Source organism: Salmo salar, unplaced genomic scaffold (genome assembly GCF_965601325.2).
Source record: "Salmo salar unplaced genomic scaffold, fSalSal1 ptg000152l, whole genome shotgun sequence".
Lineage (NCBI taxonomy): Eukaryota > Metazoa > Chordata > Actinopteri > Salmoniformes > Salmonidae > Salmo > Salmo salar.
The window spans coordinates 172,567-191,424 of record NW_027675323.1 but is presented as its reverse complement, the minus strand read 5'-3'; the positions used below and the strand labels follow the sequence as shown (position 1 = coordinate 191,424).

Sequence of the window (18,858 nt, the reverse complement as noted above, 5' to 3'; positions counted from 1 at the left end):
ACACAAGTCAGAGTTATACTAAAACTCAATCTTTATTCACTTAATAATAAGGGAGCAGGTCAATACAACACACATATAAAGTGAATCAATTGAGTGCTCTACGATAATGATGGCTGGTCGATGAATCACCCCCAGATGATTCGTTGAGAGCCACAATACAAAAGTACAATGGTCTTTTATAGCCAAGATACACCCCTTTTAACCTACATGACCAACAACAGATGTATAGAACGGGTCACAAGGTTAAGATTTGTATGAAAGATACTTATAATTCTCAGCAGACAGTATCTGCTGTAAAAACAGTACTCTTTGTGTAGAGACCAGGGTCTGGCCCTGGGGTCATCTCTCCCTGGTACCATATAGAACAGAAACATTATCTCATGCTCTGGAATGCAGTCTCTTTAGGTTTTATCACCCAAAAGACATTGTAAATCTCCTGTCAGTGTTTTCTCCCAGAGGCCCATCCTCAGTAGAACACAGACACAATAGTTCTAAGAACCCTCTAATCTGTTGCATAAAACAACCATTTGATGCAATAAAAGTATTATAACATAATCTTGCAATTTTGCTCTCAGTGTCCACTGAAAGTTGACGAGTAACAACAACTGGGACCTAAAAGACACCCACCATGAGACCCACTAAATCTGCCCAAGAAGAGGCAAACAAAAGAAAAACCCACACCAAACTTAAAGACAGGAAGCAAACCAAAAAGGTGGAGCAACTAAAGGTGTTGACTCTCCACATGTATCAAGACAACTGGAGCACTGGGCCAGACACTCTTAAATAGAACCTGGACCAGCTCAGGTGAAACACCTTCCCACTAACGAGATGGACAAGCCAGCACAGGTGTAACACATACTGACTAACGAGGTGACACCAATCAGTGCGTCCTACGTGCTAACGAGCTAGACGTGCTAACGAGCTAGACGTGCTAACGAGCTAGACGTGCTAACGAGCTAGACGTGCTAACGAGCTAGACGTGCTAAAGTCAAACCTCAAAACAAAATGGAAAAACCAAAGACTAACACCTTAAAAGTTTGCTCACCACCAACAGAAAACAACTTCAATTTCACATTATAATCAACTACAATGCTTCACCTTCACCAATATAAACATGGTGTCTACTGGATGTCAACAATTAAAAACAAGAAAAAAACCTTGTCTTCCTAAAACGCTTCTGGATTTTTTATATTTTTTCCCCCTTCTAGAACTCTGGTCCCCTTGGAATGAAAAATACAGAAAAGAATAAGAGATAAAACTCATCGCCAAAAAACCAGTCAAAATAAATTGTAATCAATGGCAACGCACTGGCTAACGCAAAACTTTTTAACTGCCCACAATCAGCAACCAAGTTGTCCTCACCACGGACATGTCTGATTTCGAGCTTCTCTCTCTTCTCAGGGTTCACTAGATAGGCATGTTGTTGGATCGGGGCCCAGTCCCCAATGTCATGCTATAGTACATTTGGGTTGGCACATCTGAGAATGAACCCTGATATTCTAATAGCAGGGCAACAATGTCAATATAATTGTACCAAAAATTGTCAGTTGGTTGCATAAATAAATATTTGGTTGCATAGTCCTTTTTTCAAAGTATTTTCAATTACATTTTTCTAGGTGGGATATCCCCAATGTCAAAACACAGTTTTAACATGTACAAATCAATAACCAATATGCAGAAACAGTTTGTGATAAATTGAAAACCTAAACATAACATGTGCTATATACACAAACATCTGCCACAATAATCATATTACTTTTTAAAAACAAGCACCTTATAAACTGCACAAGCACCAGAAACACTGTTGTTTTGACAAGTAGCAATAAATCACTGATATCGATTAGGGGGGAAATCAGGTTGTACGTGCTGTTGAAACTAACACAACTAAAAAACACATGGAAATGGGAGATATATTTTACCTCACTGGTTAGAGGACAACCTGCCGAAGACAGTCAGCTACATTTTGGAGTGAAACATTTAAATTTAGGGGTCCCTAAACAAAGGAACACAACACTTATTTGTCATAACTCATCGCTAAAATCATTTGTGTGACAGAAGGGAGATGAGGTTGCAAGTCCTGTTAAAACTAACAGCTCCAAAACCACACGGAATCTGGGAATAATGTGTACATCCCTGGTTAGAGGACAATTTGTAGAAAACAGCTATCTACATTTTGAAGTGTTGCATTGTGATTCCAGTGCGTCACCAACGTGGTGAGTGTAACACAACTCTTTTTGTGTTAGTCACTTTTTGTTAAATCTCATAAATAGTAACTCTTCCATTTCAGAGCCTGGATTTTCCCCCTGAGGCTAATATCCATATCATGTTGAAATCAATAGAACAGGGGACAAACGTTTAGGGTTCTACATTGTGACATCATTAAAATACTCCTACTACAATGTTTAAACATTCTACATTGTGACATTAATTCATTGATATCATGAAACAACTCCTTAATGTATTTTCTAATATTTGATCAGAGATCTTTTATCAGATTATCTATGGTCACAGCTAAGAGGTTTCTCTCCTCTGTGTATTCTCTGGTGCACTCTCAGATCTGTAGATTGAACAAAACTCTTCCCACATTGACCACAGCTATAAGGTTTTTCTCCTGTGTGTATTCTCTGGTGTAGAGTCAGACTGCTAGATTTAGTAAAACTCTTTCCACATTGAGTACAGCTATAAGGTTTCTCTCCTGTGTGTGTTCTCTGGTGCACTGTCAGATGTGTAGATTTAACAAAACTCTTCCCACATTGATCACAGCTATAAGGTTTATCATCTGTGTGTATTCTCTGGTGTTTAGTCAGACTGCTAGATGTAGTAAAACTCTTCCCACATTGATCACAGCTAAAAGGTTTCTCTCCTGTGTGTGTTCTCTGGTGCGTCTTCAAATTCTGTGAAGTTGAGAATCTTTTCCCACAATCTGAACAGTGGAATGGTTTCTCTCCTGTGTGTACTCGCTGGTGTCGAGTCAGACTGCCAGATGCAGCAAAACTCTTTCCACATTGACAACAGCTATAAGATTTCTCTCCTGTATGTGTTCTCTGGTGTCGAGTCAGGCTGCCAGATGCAGCAAAACTCTTTCCACATTGACAACAGCTATAAGATTTCTCTCCTGTGTGTATTCTCTGGTGTAGAGTCAGATGGCTAGATTGAACAAAACTCTTCCCACATTGACCACAGCTATAAGGTTTTTCTCCTGTGTGTGTTCTCTGGTGTCGAGTCAGATGTGCATATTTAACATAACTCTTCCCACATTGACCACAGCTATAAGATTTTTCTCCTGTGTGTATTCTCTGGTGTTTAGTCAGACTGCTAGATTTAGTAAAACTCTTTCCACATTGATCACAGCTATACGGTTTCTCTCCTGTGTGTATTCTCTGGTGTTTAGTCAGACTGCTAGATTTAGTAAAACTCTTCCCACATTGACCACAGCTATAAGGTTTCTCTCGTGTGTGTGTTCTCTGGTGTTGAGTCAGATGGCTAGATTGAACAAAACTCTTCCCACATTGACCACAGCTATAAGGTTTTTCTCCCGTGTGTCTTCTCTGGTGTAGAGTCAGACTGCTAGAGTTAGTAAAACTCTTCCCACATTGACCACAGCAATAAGTTTTCTCTCCTGTGTGTGTTCTCTGGTGTAATGTGAGCTGGCTAGATGTAACAAAACTCTTCCCACATTGAGTACAGCTATAAGGTTTCTCTCGTGTGTGTGTTCTCTGGTGTTGAGTCAGATGGCTAGATTGACAAAAACTCTTCCCACATTGATCACAGCCATAAGGTTTCTCTCCTGTGTGTGTTCTCTGGTGTTGAGTCAGACTGCTAGAGTCAGTAAAACTCTTCCCACATTGATCACAGCCATAAGATTTCTCTCCTGTGTGAATTCTTTGATGTATTTTAAGGCCTAGTGAAGAGTTTAATCTTTTCCCACAGTCAGAGCAGCAGTGAGATTTCTCTCCTGTGTGAACTCGCTGGTGTTTCTTGAGGAGTTCTGATCTGGAGAGACTCTTCTCTGCCTCATCAGCATCATGATGTTGCTGAGGCTCCCCAGAGGATCCACAATAGTCCCGTCTCTCTCCTGTGAGAACAAAGTCAGACAGATGGTTAAAGGCCCACGACAGCAGAAATCCACTGTTTATTTGAGGTAAAAGGTGATGCCCAGAGCATACCCATGAACTTGTACAACAATTGACTTCTGTTAAATGATTTGACCATTAAGACAGTTAACTTAGCAACAATCACATTTTGTCTTGTTTTCACATTAGTAGTAACTAGAAATAAGTTATTAAAGTTGTTGAAATCCTAAGCAGTGCGCCAGATGACTTTTGGTTTCCAATATAGGCCCTGTGTTTGCTAAAATTGCAGCACGAGGGCAATGCGCACACAATTTGATTGCAGAAACACCTCCCTGCTAATGAGGAAACAGCTAGTTATGGATGTAGTATATCTGGTAATGAGGAAACCACTAGTTATGGATGTAGTATATCTGCTAATGAGGAAACCACTAGTTATGGATGTAGTATATCTGGTAATGAGGAAACCACTAGTTATGGATGTAGTATATCTGGTAATGAGGAAACCACTAGTTATGGATGTAGTATATCTGGTAATGAGGAAACCACTAGTTATGGATGTAGTATATCTGGTAATGAGGAAACCACTAGTTATGGATGTAGTATATCTGGTAATGAGGAAACCACTAGTATATCTGGTAATGAGGAAACCACTAGTTATGGATGTAGTATATCTGGTAATGAGGAAACCACTAGTTATGGATGTAGTATATCTGGTAATGAGGAAACCACTAGTTATGGATGTAGTATATCTGGTAATGAGGAAACCACTAGTTATGGATGTAGTATATCTGGTAATGAGGAAACCACTAGTTATGGATGTAGTATATCTGCTAATGAGGAAACCACTAGTTATGGATGTAGTATATCTGGTAATGAGGAATCCACTAGTTATGGATGTAGTATATCTGGTAATGAGGAAACCACTAGTTATGGATGTAGTATATCTGCTAATGAGGAAACCACTAGTTATGGATGTAGTATATCTGGTAATGAGGAAACCACTAGTTATGGATGTAGTATATCTGGTAATGAGGAAACCACTAGTTATGGATGTAGTATATCTGGTAATGAGGAAACCACTAGTTATGGATGTAGTATATCTGCTAATGAGGAAACCACTAGTTATGGATGTAGTATATCTGGTAATGAGGAATCCACTAGTTATGGATGTAGTATATCTGGTAATGAGGAAACCACTAGTTATGGATGTAGTATATCTGCTAATGAGGAAACCACTAGTTATGGATGTAGTATATCTGGTAATGAGGAAACCACTAGTTATGGATGTAGTATATCTGGTAATGAGGAAACCACTAGTTATGGATGTAGTATATCTGCTAATGAGGAAACCACTAGTTATGGATGTAGTATATCTGCTAATGAGGAAACCACTAGTTATGGATGTAGTATATCTGGTAATGAGGAAACCACTCGTTATGGATGTAGTATATCTGGTAATGAGGAAACCACTAGTTATGGATGTAGTATATCTGGTAATGAGGAAACCACTAGTTATGGATGTAGTATATCTGGTAATGAGGAAACCACTAGTTATGGATGTAGTATATCTGGTAATGAGGAAACCACTAGTTATGGATGTAGTATATCTGCTAATGAGGAAACCACTAGTTATGGATGTAGTATATCTGGTAATGAGGAAACCACTAGTTATGGATGTAGTATATCTGGTAATGTGGAAACCACTAGTTATGGATGTAGTATATCTGCTAATGAGGAAACCACTAGTTATAGATGTAGTATATCTGGTAATGAGGAAACCACTAGTTATGGATGTAGTATATCTGGTAATGAGGAAACCACTAGTTATGGATGTAGTATATCTGGTAATGAGGAAACCACTAGTTATGGATGTAGTATATCTGGTAATGAGGAAACCACTAGTTATGGATGTAGTATATCTGGTAATGAGGAAACCACTAGTTATGGATGTAGTATATCTGCTAATGAGGAAACCACTAGTTATGGATGTAGTATATCTGGTAATGAGGAAACCACTAGTTATGGATGTAGTATATCTGGTAATGAGGAAACCACTAGTTATGGATGTAGTATATATGCCTGGAGCAAAAAATAGTGAGCAAAGATTTTAGTTTTCACAATGTATTCTGAATAATACAGCACAAGATCAGGAGTGCTACTCAAGGAAACTCACATTAAGCTCTGTGTCTATTCACTAATTCACCACCGTGGGGGAAAACTCAGGGGAGTTCTCATAGGCTGACAGCAAATATAGCCTCCATTTACAGGTTGCTTATGAGTGCATTTCACATTAAATATGGATTATAATTGTAAGACTCGCTTGAATCACCTGCTTAATATGTTTGTGTTATTGTCGCATATCAACTGCTTTATACTTAAAAAACACTTCAACCAGTAAAATGCTCTTTGGCTTTGCCATCAGCCTGACAATGAGGGTTTGTACACTAAGTGTTTAACAAATTGGCCCATAACTTCACCTAACAATAACATAGACCAACTGTAAGACCCATAACTTCACCTAACAATAACATAGACCTAGGACTATAAATCATTTAATATTTCAGGTGAAACATGGAAACTAAAATGTTTTTGTCGTGACATTTCATAACCTGATCACCAGATAATTTTGTGAATAATCCCACTAGGCTACTCTGTAATGTGTTGTCATTCTAAATGTCCTGAACAATAGCCTATCCATCAAGGAACAGTTCTCTACACATTATGAGCTAAGTATCTCTGTGTCCAAACAGACTAACAAGACCCTACTGTAAATCAAGCAGACAATAACACTTTATAAACATACATTTGTTTGGGATGTTGGATCCAACGTGGAGCACGGCATAACTGTCTTTACCAGAGTAATGAATGAAGAAGCACTTTGGTTGTTGTTGCATGTCATGATGTTTGTCATGTGACTGTCATTCAGAAAATGATTTCCTGGATCAGCTGATGATAGTTGAACATGTGACTGTAACTAAACAGCTACAGTATTAAGTATTATGTGTAATTATTGAAGAACGACGTTAATGACAGTATCTATTTGGGTGTTGTCAATAAAGTTAAGGTGACTCTCGGTTAGAACCATTGGATTTAGCAAACTCTGAAATTATTTAGGATTTCTGTGCCCATAAAAACTGTTTTGCCAGCGTAACATAAGGAGACACTAAATGTTACGTAGGTAGAGAGCATTTCAGAGATCTGAATACAGAAAACCGTCCTAACAGGACAATAACCTAAACCACAAGGCCAAATCTACACTGGAGGAGCTTACCAAGATGACATTGAATGTTCCTGAGTGGCCTAGTTACAGTTTGGACTTAAATCATCTTGAAAGTCAATGGCAAGACTTGAAAACGGCTTTCTAGCAATGATCAACAAACAACTTGACAGAACAGGAAGGATTTTAAAAAGAATAATGAATATTCACATGAAGATCAGTCTCCTATTGGATGACATCATGACTTCCCATCAAGCCAACTCCTTGGAGGCCTTACTATGACATCACTCACTCCTTCTAGTTTGCAGTTGTTAAAAAAACACTATTTTGCTCAAAACATTTATTTGTTTCCCATTAGTGTGTTTATACTTTACTGTATTTATATCACTTTTCAACAGGAAAAGTTAAAAAATCCCTGGAGGACGTCATGAACAATTCATACAGTACAAAAACATATTTGAGTGTAGAATGCCCTTTTAAAAATCACACATTAGTTCAACAACTGCAGAGTTTGTGTCCCTGTTTTATAAGATAGTACTCACTGTATTTACTGGTGTTAACCAGAACAATGTCCCTGTTTTATTAGATAGTACTCACTGTATTTACTGGTGTTAATCAGATCAATGTCCCTGTTTTATTAGATAGTACTCACTGTATTTACTGGTGTTAATCAGATCAATGTCCCTGTTTTATTAGATAGTACTCACTGTATTTACTGGTGTTAATCAGATCAATGTCCCTGTTTTATTAGATAGTACTCACTGTATTTACTGGTGTTAATCAGATCAATGTCCCTGTTTTATTAGATAGTACTCACTGTATTTACTGGTGTGAATCAGATCAATGTCCCTGTTTTATTAGATAGTACTCACTGTATTTACTGGTGTTAATCAGATCAATGTCCCTGTTTTATTAGATAGTACTCACTGTATTTACTGGTGTTAATCAGATCAATGTCCCTGTTTTATAAGATAGTACTCACTGTATTTACTGGTGTTAACCAGATCAATGTCCCTGTTTTATTAGATAGTACTCACTGTATTTACTGGTGTTAATCAGATCAATGTCCCTGTTTTATTAGATAGTACTCACTGTATTTACTGGTGTTAATCAGATCAATGTCCCTGTTTTATTAGATAGTACTCACTGTATTTACTGGTGTTAATCAGATCAATGTCCCTGTTTTATTAGATAGTACTCACTGTATTTACTGGTGTTAATCAGATCAATGTCCCTGTTTTATTAGATAGTACTCACTGTATTTACTGGTGTTAATCAGATCAATGTCCCTGTTTTATTAGATAGTACTCACTGTATTTACTGGTGTTAATCAGATCAATGTCCCTGTTTTATTAGATAGTACTCACTGTATTTACTGGTGTTAATGAGATCAATGTCCCTGTTTTATTAGATAGTACTCACTGTATTTACTGGTGTTAATCAGATCAATGTCCCTGTTTTATTAGATAGTACTCACTGTATTTACTGGTGTTAATCAGATCAATGTCCCTGTTTTATTAGATAGTACTCACTGTATTTACTGGTGTTAATCAGATCAATGTCCCTGTTTTATTAGATAGTACTCACTGTATTTACTGGTGTTAATCAGATCAATGTCCCTGTTTTATTAGATAGTACTCACTGTATTTACTGGTGTTAATCAGATCAATGTCCCTGTTTTATTAGATAGTACTCACTGTATTTACTGGTGTTAATCAGATCAATGTCCCTGTTTTATTAGATAGTACTCACTGTATTTACTGGTGTTAATGAGATCAATGTCCCTGTTTTATTAGATAGTACTCACTGTATTTACTGGTGTTAATCAGATCAATGTCCCTGTTTTATTAGATAGTACTCACTGTATTTACTGGTGTTAATCAGATCAATGTCCCTGTTTTATTAGATAGTACTCACTGTATTTACTGGTGTTAATCAGATCAATGTCCCTGTTTTATTAGATAGTACTCACTGTATTTACTGGTGTTAATCAGCTCTCCAGTCTTCTCTTCTTCGTCCTCCTCTAATGTGACAGTAATCTCCCCCTCTTCATCCTTCAATCCAAAAACGTCTTCATCTTCTTTCACGTCATCCTCCACTCCAAAAACTGCATCTTCCTCCTCTTCTTTCACAGTAATATCCTCCTCTTCTTTCACTGAAACGTCTTTCTCTTCTTCTTCTTTCACGGTAACAGCCTCACCCTCTACTTGTTTTTGTATTGTAACAGCCTCCTCTTCCTCCTCCTCCTCCTCTTTCACCAGAGCTTCTTTCTCCGTCCAGCAGACCTCCGCTTCTTTAACAGGAGGAGAGTAGCTTAGTGAACTCATGGTCGGAGATGTTAGCTAGAGATAATAGCTAGTTAGCATTAGCGACTAGACTAGTGCTAACTTAACCAGCCAGCTAGTTGACTTACAACGTAAATATTAAATTAAATGGTGTAGCTAGTTGTTTCCAAATAAGTATGTTTAAATCACAGTGGCAATTAAACCACGAAATTGTCCAAACAGCTTGAATGTTCAGACTTTGTCGCCTAGCGAGCTACCGAGGTGGCTGCAGTTGTTGAAGAAGAGTTCCGTCCACTAGATTATACGTCACACTAGAAACATCGCCTGAAAGACACATATCGCCATCTGCTGTCTGGAGGGAGGAAACGCAGTTGAGGAGGGAAAACTATTTTTATTCTTCTTCATTGAATTATAATATTATAAAGCAGTTTAGGGAAACGTTTTTCCTCTCCATTAAATATGAATATTATATCAACACGTACAAAGAGCAACAAGTGTTGTTTGATTAGTTCAGTTTTTTATGAGAATTTAAAACAAACTCTACATCTACTCCACATCTGTATTTCTGACTCAGTCAAAAAACAAGATATCAAAATAAGCACCTAGTTATTAATACCCTTGATAAAGATGAGCAAAAATGTATAAAATAAATCAACTTTAACCACTACCAGGATATTTTAGCCCAAAACCTGGTTACCTCTCTGCTAGGAGGCTGAAACTTGGCCATAAGTGGGTCTTCCAGCAAAACAAAGAAACTGTAAATTGGGCACAAAATCAAAAATGTTCTATGGCCAACTCAGTCTTCGGACTTGAACTCCATTGAAAACCTGTGGTTTGAATTGAACAGGGCAGTCCATAAGACAGACTAAATAAATCAAGGACCTGGAGAGATTCTGTATGGAGGAATGGTCTAAGATACCACCCAATGTGTTCTCCAATGTCATTAAACATTTCAGTGTCATTATCCTCCCAAGCGGAGGGTGCTGGAGTATTGAAAACATGGGTAGCAATAATTCAGACCCCTGCCTTTTGAGAATTACATGTTAAACTAAATCTCTTTCTCTGAGCAATTGTATTAGTATAAAATAATATAATTTCCCTTTTTTTTGGTGTAACAATACATCATGTAGATGTATATAATGAACAGACTAGGTCTATACTGCTCCTACATGGTGTAACAATACATCATGTAGATGTATATAATGAACAGACTAGGTCTATACTGCTCCTACATGGTGTAACAATACATCATGTAGATGTACAGTGGGGGGAAAAAGTATTTGATCCCCTGCTGATTTTGTACATTTGCCCACTTACAAAGAAATAATCAGTCTATAATTTTAATAGTAGGTTTATTTGAGCAGTGAGAGACAGAATAACAACAAAAAAATCCAGAAAAATGCATGTCAAAAATGTTATAAATTGATTTGCATTTTAGTGAGGGAAATAAGTATTTGACCCCCTCTCAATCAGAAAGATTTCTGGCTCCCAGGTGTCTTTTATACAGGTAACGAGCTGAGATTAGGAGCACACTCTTAAAGGGAGTGCTCCTAACTGTAGAGGGATAATTCCAGTACACCGGTTATTGACTGCAGACTTAAAATGCTGAAAACAGGTCCCTAGTGGAATGACAACAACATGGCTGCTTGTTAAAGAAGAGATGGAGAGAGAGACAGAGATAACCATATACATTGCACATGGACCGTAAGAAATCCTGAATGTATTGAAATGCCTGGGCTCGCAGGGGATGTGTTAATTCATAACCCATCATTTATACCTGTTAATTCATAACCCATCATTTATACCTGTTAGTTCATAACCCATCATTTATACCTGTTAATTCATAACCCATAATTTATACCTGTTAATTCATAACCCATCATTTATACCTGTTAATTCATAACCCATCATTTATACCTGTTAGTTCATAACCCATCATTTATAACCCATCATTTATACCTGTTAATTCATAACCCATCATTTATACCTGTTAATTCATAACCCATCATTTATACCTGTTAATTCATTACCCATCATTTATACCTGTTAGTTCATAACCCATCATTTATACCTTTTGCTTGAAAGGGGTGGTTCAGGCAGGCTGGCACACTCCCTAACCATACTTCTTACTTGACAGGAACTAATGGGGATCCATAATAAACCCTAGGAAGAGTAGCTGCTGCCTTGACAGGAAATAATGGGGATCCATAATAAACCCCAGGAAGAGTAGCTGCTGCCTTGACAGGAAATAATGGGGATCCATAATAAACCCCAGGAAGAGTAGCTGCTGCCTTGGCAGGAACTAATGGAGATCCTTAATAAAAACCCAGGAAGAGTAGCTGCTGCCTTGGCAGGAACTAATGGGGATCCATAATAAATACAAATACTTTATCAATATATTTGTGTCTCTTTACTCTTGGAATCTAAAATGCTAATTGGCATCAAAGTAGACGACATGCAAGACTACAAATCCCTGCGAGCTCCTGCATGTCATCTCTAGCCAACACCTTTCACAGAACAGTTCACTGAATTGTCCATTGAAATACATTTTGACAATTGAATCATTGCTACATTAAGGCCTGATTGGTGGAGTGCTGCAGAGATGGTTGTCCTTCTGGAAGGTTCTCCCATCTCCACAGAGGAACTCTGGAGCTCTGTCAGAGTGAACATCGGGTTCTTGTTCACCTCCCTGACCAAGGCCCTTCTACGATTTCTCAGTTTGGCCGGGCGGCCGGCTCTAGGAAGAGTCTTGGTGGTTCCAAACTTCTTCCATTTAAGAATGATGGAGGCATCTTTGTTCTTGGGGACCTTCAATGCTGAATACATTTTTTGGTACGCTTCACAAGATCTGTGCCTTGACACAATCCTGTCTCAGAGCTCTATGGACAATTCCTTTGGACCTCATGGCTTGGTTTTTGCTCTGACATGCACTGTCAACTGTGGGACCTTACATAGACAGATGTGTGCCTTTCAAATCATGTCCAATCAATTGCATTTACCACAACTGGACTCCAATCAAGTTGTAGAAACATCTCAAGGATGCATCATCTCAAGGATGATCAATGGAATCAGGATGCATCTGAGCTCAATTTCGAGTCTCATAGCAATAGGACTGAATACCTAAGTAAATACATTTGCAAAAATCTCTAAAAACCTGTTTTCACTTTGTTATTATGGGGTATTGTGATGTCATTATGGGGTATTGTGATATCATTATGGGGTATTGTGATGTCATTATGGGCTATTGTGATGTCATTATGGGGTATTGTGATGACATTATGGGCTATTGTGTGTAGATTGATGAGGGGGAAAAAATATTACATTTTAGAATAAGGCTGTAACGTATCAAAATGTGGAAAATGTGAAGGGGTCTGAATACTTTACTTTTCTACCGCAGTTTTGTACATGATCAAATCAAATGAACCTTTATACACTGTCATGTGATATGTGATATAGAAAAGTCCAATCATAGGAGAGTACATGGGAGGCACTATACTGTGTGTCTGCATGTGTCTATCTGGTCAAAACCACTGATACAGGAGCCCCTCCACCCTCTGCTGGGATTGATCATGTCTACAGAGAAACCTAGATTCAAATACTTAGATTTGTGTTTATTGGGTATATGTTGTGATATTGTTAGATATTAATTGTTAGATATTACTGCACTGTCAGAGCTAGAAACACAAGCATTTCACTACACCCGCAATAACATCTGCTAAACACATGTATGTGATTTTGATTTGAAATAAACATACTATTTATCAAAGGTGCTTTTGGCTGGAGTTAAAATGACTCCAAAGGATTTGAATTTGTTAAAAGTCCATATTGATACAGAAACACTAAACCATGATATAGATTTATTAAGAACCAGGTGATTGACAAAGTCATGAAAAATTGGAAGAATTGAATAAATCACATTTTGGCTATGATAAAAGATATGCCTCTGGGGTCAAAATGATCCATGTCAGAAGTATGGTTCAATGAAAATATGTAGTGGGTGTAAAGTTTGTTTTAAATTCTCACTCATTAAAAACGAATCAATCAACACATGCTTCTCTTTGAACGACTTAATATAATATTCAACTTTTATGAAATAAATGAAAAATAAACGTTTGGTTCCTCAACTGCGTTGCCCAGTCCAGTCAGCAGATGGCGATGTGCGTCTTTTAGGTTCAGGCGATGCTGCCAGTGTGACGTATAATCTAGTGGACGGGACGCTCCTTCAACAACAACAGCTAGTCAGACACCTCGGTAGCTTTCTAGCAAACATAGCTACAACATTCACGCTCTTTACACTGTTTTGGTGTATATTAGTCGCTGTGTATTAAACACACTTCTGTCGTATGTACTTGTTGGCCCATTTAATTATATATTTACGTTGTTTGTCAGCTAGCTGGTTTGCTAAGTTAGCTTAGAACTAGGCTAGTCGCTAATGCTAACATCTCCGACCATGAGTTCACTAAGCTACTCTCCTCCTGCTAAAGAAGAGGAGGTCTGCTGGACGGAGAAAGAAGCTCTAGTGAAAGAGGAGGAGGATGTTACAGTAAAAGAAGAGGAAGACACGTTCAGAGTGAAAGAGGAGGAGGATGTTACAGTAAAAGAAGAGGAAGAAGAGGAGGATGTCGTTTTTGGAGTGAAAGAGGAGGAGGGGGAGATTACTGTCACATTGGAGGAAGAAGAGGAGGTTGGAGATCTGTTTAACACCAGTAAGTACCGTCTCTGCAGTCGTTGAACCAATATGCAGTAAAGGGGTTCTACACTTTAATGTTGTTCTGTAGGAATGGCTGAAGCTTCACTGTAACGTGTAGAACATCAAGAGTGGACCATCAACAAAACGTTAACAATTGATCAAATGCATCCAATGACAATGCCTGAAATACTGTAGTCCTCAATATCTCCTATTAGATTAGCCCAATATGTTCTCTTAAAGTGGCAATCAGCAGTTGTTACATCCATTTGGGGACTTATACATTAATGATATGTACCCATCTGTTTCTTGAAGAATTCACTTATAAATGCCTCATGAGCTTAGTTCAACTGTCGAACCCCATCAGAACCCAAAATATAAGCTTTTATTTACTCCAATGTTTGTCAGTAAATATAACAAACATTGTATATCCTCAAAACATGGTTAAAACTAGAATGTTGATATCATGGATGGTTACATTTCTCCAGCCCCATCCCTCAGCTTTTTACCGAAACGGGCAGGGAGTACGCTTTGTTATTGTTTCTACTGCTGATTGCTGCCCCCGTTACTCCTCAAGGTCCAAGGACTGTATGTTATTTTCAGTGGTAGACTGGCTCTGGCAGCTAAAATAGTCAAATAATCCATCTAAATGTGAATCGATTCTCAATTGCGATACGTTTCTAGAAACATAAATTGCGGTACTTTCATATCAATTCAGAGTAATTTCACACAATATTTAAATATCACATCAAAATCGGTAAAGTCTAAGTTGGTGTCTTGACAGATTTGTAAAAACGGTTTATCATAAAACACTATATATATTATTTAAATGTTGCTGACACCCCTCCCCAGAGGTGTCTCATTATTGGGATTCATTGCTGATTCCTACCTGTAGCTCACTATGAGGTGTCTAGTGATACAGGTTAAGGGCCCTGTTGGAGATTGGTGGTTGGTAGCGGAGTCGAGGGAACAAGCAGGGTTGGACACGGCCATGTTATTATCCCACACAGTCTCTGTGGTTCATATGAACCCCATTCCTGGGAATTAGATTTGATTACAAATCTCCCCTGTCTGTTACCACAGAAGGGTTCCGTCTGTCCCATTCCCAGCTAGGTTACGAGGTGCTTTGTCACCAGTACCTATGACTGGTTGATAGGGGAGTGGTTTCCGTCTGTCCCATTCCCAGCTAGGTTACGAGGTGCTTTGTCACCAGTACCTATGACTGGTTGATAGGGGAGTGGTTTCAGTCTGTCCCATTCCCAGCTAGGTTACGAGGTGCTTTGTCACCAGTACCTATGACTGGTTGATAGGGGAGTGGTTTCCGTCTGTCCCATTCCCAGCTAGGTTACGAGGTGCTTTGTCACCAGTACCTATGACTGGTTGATAGGGGAGTGGTTTCAGTCTGTCCCATTCCCAGCTAGGTTACGAGGTGCTTTGTCACCAGTACCTATGACTGGTTGATAGGGGAGTGGTTTCAGTCTGTCCATTCCCAGCTAGGTTACGAGGTGCTTTGTCACCAGTACCTATGACTGGTTGATAGGGGAGTGGTTTCAGTCTGTCCCATTCCCAGCTAGGTTACGAGGTGCTTTGTCACCAGTACCTATGACTGGTTGATAGGGGAGTGGTTTCAGTCTGTCCCATTCCCAGCTAGGTTACGAGGTGCTTTGTCACCAGTACCTATGACTGGTTGATAGGGGAGTGGTTTCAGTCTGTCCCATTCCCAGCTAGGTTACGAGGTGCTTTGTCACCAGTACCTATGACTGGTTGATAGGGGAGTGGTTTCAGTCTGTCCATTCCCAGCTAGGTTACGAGGTGCTTTGTCACCAGTACCTATGACTGGTTGATAGGGGAGTGGTTTCAGTCTGTCCCATTCCCAGCTAGGTTACGAGGTGCTTTGTCACCAGTACCTATGACTGGTTGATAGGGGAGTGGTTTCCGTCTGTCCCATTCCCAGCTAGGTTACGAGGTGCTTTCTCACCAGTACCTATGACTGGTTGATAGGGGAGTGGTTTCCGTCTGTCCCATTCCCAGCTAGGTTACGAGGTGCTTTGTCACCAGTACCTATGACTGGTTGATAGGGGAGTGGTTTCAGTCTGTCCCATTCCCAGCTAGGTTACGAGGTGCTTTGTCACCAGTACCTATGACTGGTTGATAGGGGAGTGGTTTCCGTCTGTCCCATTCCCAGCTAGGTTACGAGGTGCTTTGTCACCAGTACCTATGACTGGTTGATAGGGGAGTGGTTTCAGTCTGTCCCATTCCCAGCTAGGTTACGAGGTGCTTTGTCACCAGTACCTATGACTGGTTGATAGGGGAGTGGTTTCAGTCTGTCCCATTCCCAGCTAGGTTACGAGGTGCTTTGTCACCAGTACCTATGACTGGTTGATAGGGGAGTGGTTTCAGTCTGTCCATTCCCAGCTAGGTTACGAGGTGCTTTGTCACCAGTACCTATGACTGGTTGATAGGGGAGTGGTTTCAGTCTGTCCATTCCCAGCTAGGTTACGAGGTGCTTTGTCACCAGTACCTATGACTGGTTGATAGGGGAGTGGTTTCAGTCTGTCCCATTCCCAGCTAGGTTACGAGGTGCTTTGTCACCAGTACCTATGACTGGTTGATAGGGGAGTGGTTTCAGTCTGTCCCATTCCCAGCTAGGTTACGAGGTGCTTTGTCACCAGTACCTATGACTGGTTGATAGGGGAGTGGTTTCAGTCTGTCCATTCCCAGCTAGGTTACGAGGTGCTTTGTCACCAGTACCTATGACTGGTTGATAGGGGAGTGGTTTCCGTCTGTCCCATTCCCAGCTAGGTTACGAGGTGCTTTGTCACCAGTACCTATGACTGGTTGATAGGGGAGTGGTTTCAGTCTGTCCCATTCCCAGCTAGGTTACGAGGTGCTTTGTCACCAGTACCTATGACTGGTTGATAGGGGAGTGGTTTCCGTCTGTCCCATTCCCAGCTAGGTTACGAGGTGCTTTGTCACCAGTACCTATGACTGGTTGATAGGGGAGTGGTTTCAGTCTGTCCCATTCCCAGCTAGGTTACGAGGTGCTTTGTCACCAGTACCTATGACTGGTTGATAGGGGAGTGGTTTCAGTCTGTCCCATTCCCAGCTAGGTTACGAGGTGCTTTGTCACCAGTACCTATGACTGGTTGATAGGGGAGTGGTTTCAGTCTGTCCCATTCCCAGCTAGGTTACGAGGTGCTTTGTCACCAGTACCTATGACTGGTTGATAGGGGAGTGGTTTCAGTCTGTCCCATTCCCAGCTAGGTTACGAGGTGCTTTGTCACCAGTACCTATGACTGGTTGATAGGGGAGTGGTTTCAGTCTGTCCATTCCCAGCTAGGTTACGAGGTGCTTTGTCACCAGTACCTATGACTGGTTGATAGGGGAGTGGTTTCAGTCTGTCCATTCCCAGCTAGGTTACGAGGTGCTTTGTCACCAGTACCTATGACTGGTTGATAGGGGAGTGGTTTCAGTCTGTCCATTCCCAGCTAGGTTACGAGGTGCTTTGTCACCAGTACCTATGACTGGTTGATAGGGGAGTGGTTTCAGTCTGTCCCATTCCCAGCTAGGTTACGAGGTGCTTTGTCACCAGTACCTATGACTGGTTGATAGGGGAGTGGTTTCAGTCTGTCCCATTCCCAGCTAGGTTACGAGGTGCTTTGTCACCAGTACCTATGACTGGTTGATAGGGGAGTGGTTTCAGTCTGTCCCATTCCCAGCTAGGTTACGAGGTGCTTTGTCACCAGTACCTATGACTGGTTGATAGGGGAGTGGTTTCAGTCTGTCCCATTCCCAGCTAGGTTACGAGGTGCTTTGTCACCAGTACCTATGACTGGTTGATAGGGGAAACCTCCATGCTTATTATAGAAAAAGTAATTAGGGGGAAACTATTTAGAAAACTGAAATAAAATAACAAACCTGTTTGAAAACTATTCCAAAACTATCTTTGACTCCAAAACTAAAATAGCCTAAAATAATAACCAGCATGAATTATGTTCAGTTTGAATAATTTATATCTTAACTTTGGGCAAAAATAGAATTGCGTTTAAAATATTTTTTATGTGGTTTTAAAGCTTCTGAATCTGGTGGCTGGTAAATGCTGCCATGGGATGGCAATGTTTAAAATAGACCTAGCTTGTGTGTCACTATCACTAGCTATCACCAGAAATACTTTAAGAAATGAGGATATTGGAAACTCCTTTCGATTCGTATTAACAGCTTAACCTCTATGGGCTAGGTGGGACGCTTGTAATATCCTATTACTCCAATTTCTCAAACATATGACTATTTTACAGCCATTTAAAGACAAGACTCTCGTTAATCTAACCACACTGTCCGATTTCAAAAAGGCTTTACAACGAAAGCAAAACATTAGATTATGTCAGCAGAGTACCAAGCCAGAAATAATCAGACACCCATTTTTCAAGCCAGCATATAATGTCACCAAAACCCAGAAGACAGCTAAATGCAGCACTCACCATTGATGATCTTCATCAGATGACAACCCTAGGACATTATGTTATACAATACATGCATGTTTTGTTCAATCAAGTTCATATTTATATCAAAAACCAGCTTTTTACATTAGCATGTGAC

At 39.8% G+C, this 18,858-nt stretch overlaps 1 protein-coding gene across 1 annotated transcript; it reads right to left on the bottom strand.

Moving 5' to 3' along the window:
• Window positions 1-9: 9 nt before the first annotated feature.
• On the bottom strand, window positions 10-9,843 carry LOC145867013 (uncharacterized). The gene is made up of 2 exons (XM_082971057.1): window positions 9,263-9,843; window positions 10-4,075 (listed from the first exon to the last, which is right to left on the bottom strand). The coding sequence occupies exons 1-2, from the start codon at window positions 9,615-9,617 to the stop codon at window positions 2,496-2,498; spliced, it is 1,935 nt and encodes a 644-aa protein (XP_082827183.1). The 5' UTR covers window positions 9,618-9,843; the 3' UTR covers window positions 10-2,495.
• Window positions 9,844-18,858: the final 9,015 nt, after the last annotated feature.

Excerpts from the sequence above, each read along its gene's own strand:
- LOC145867013 (XM_082971057.1), bottom strand. The coding sequence starts at position 9,617 with ATGAGTTCACTAAGCTACTCTCCTCCTGTTAAAGAAGCGGAGGTCTGC. Across the intron at positions 4,076-9,262 it reads GATTAACACCAGTAAATACA|GAGAGAGACGGGACTATTGT; the intron begins GTGAGTACTATC and ends TTGTTCTCACAG.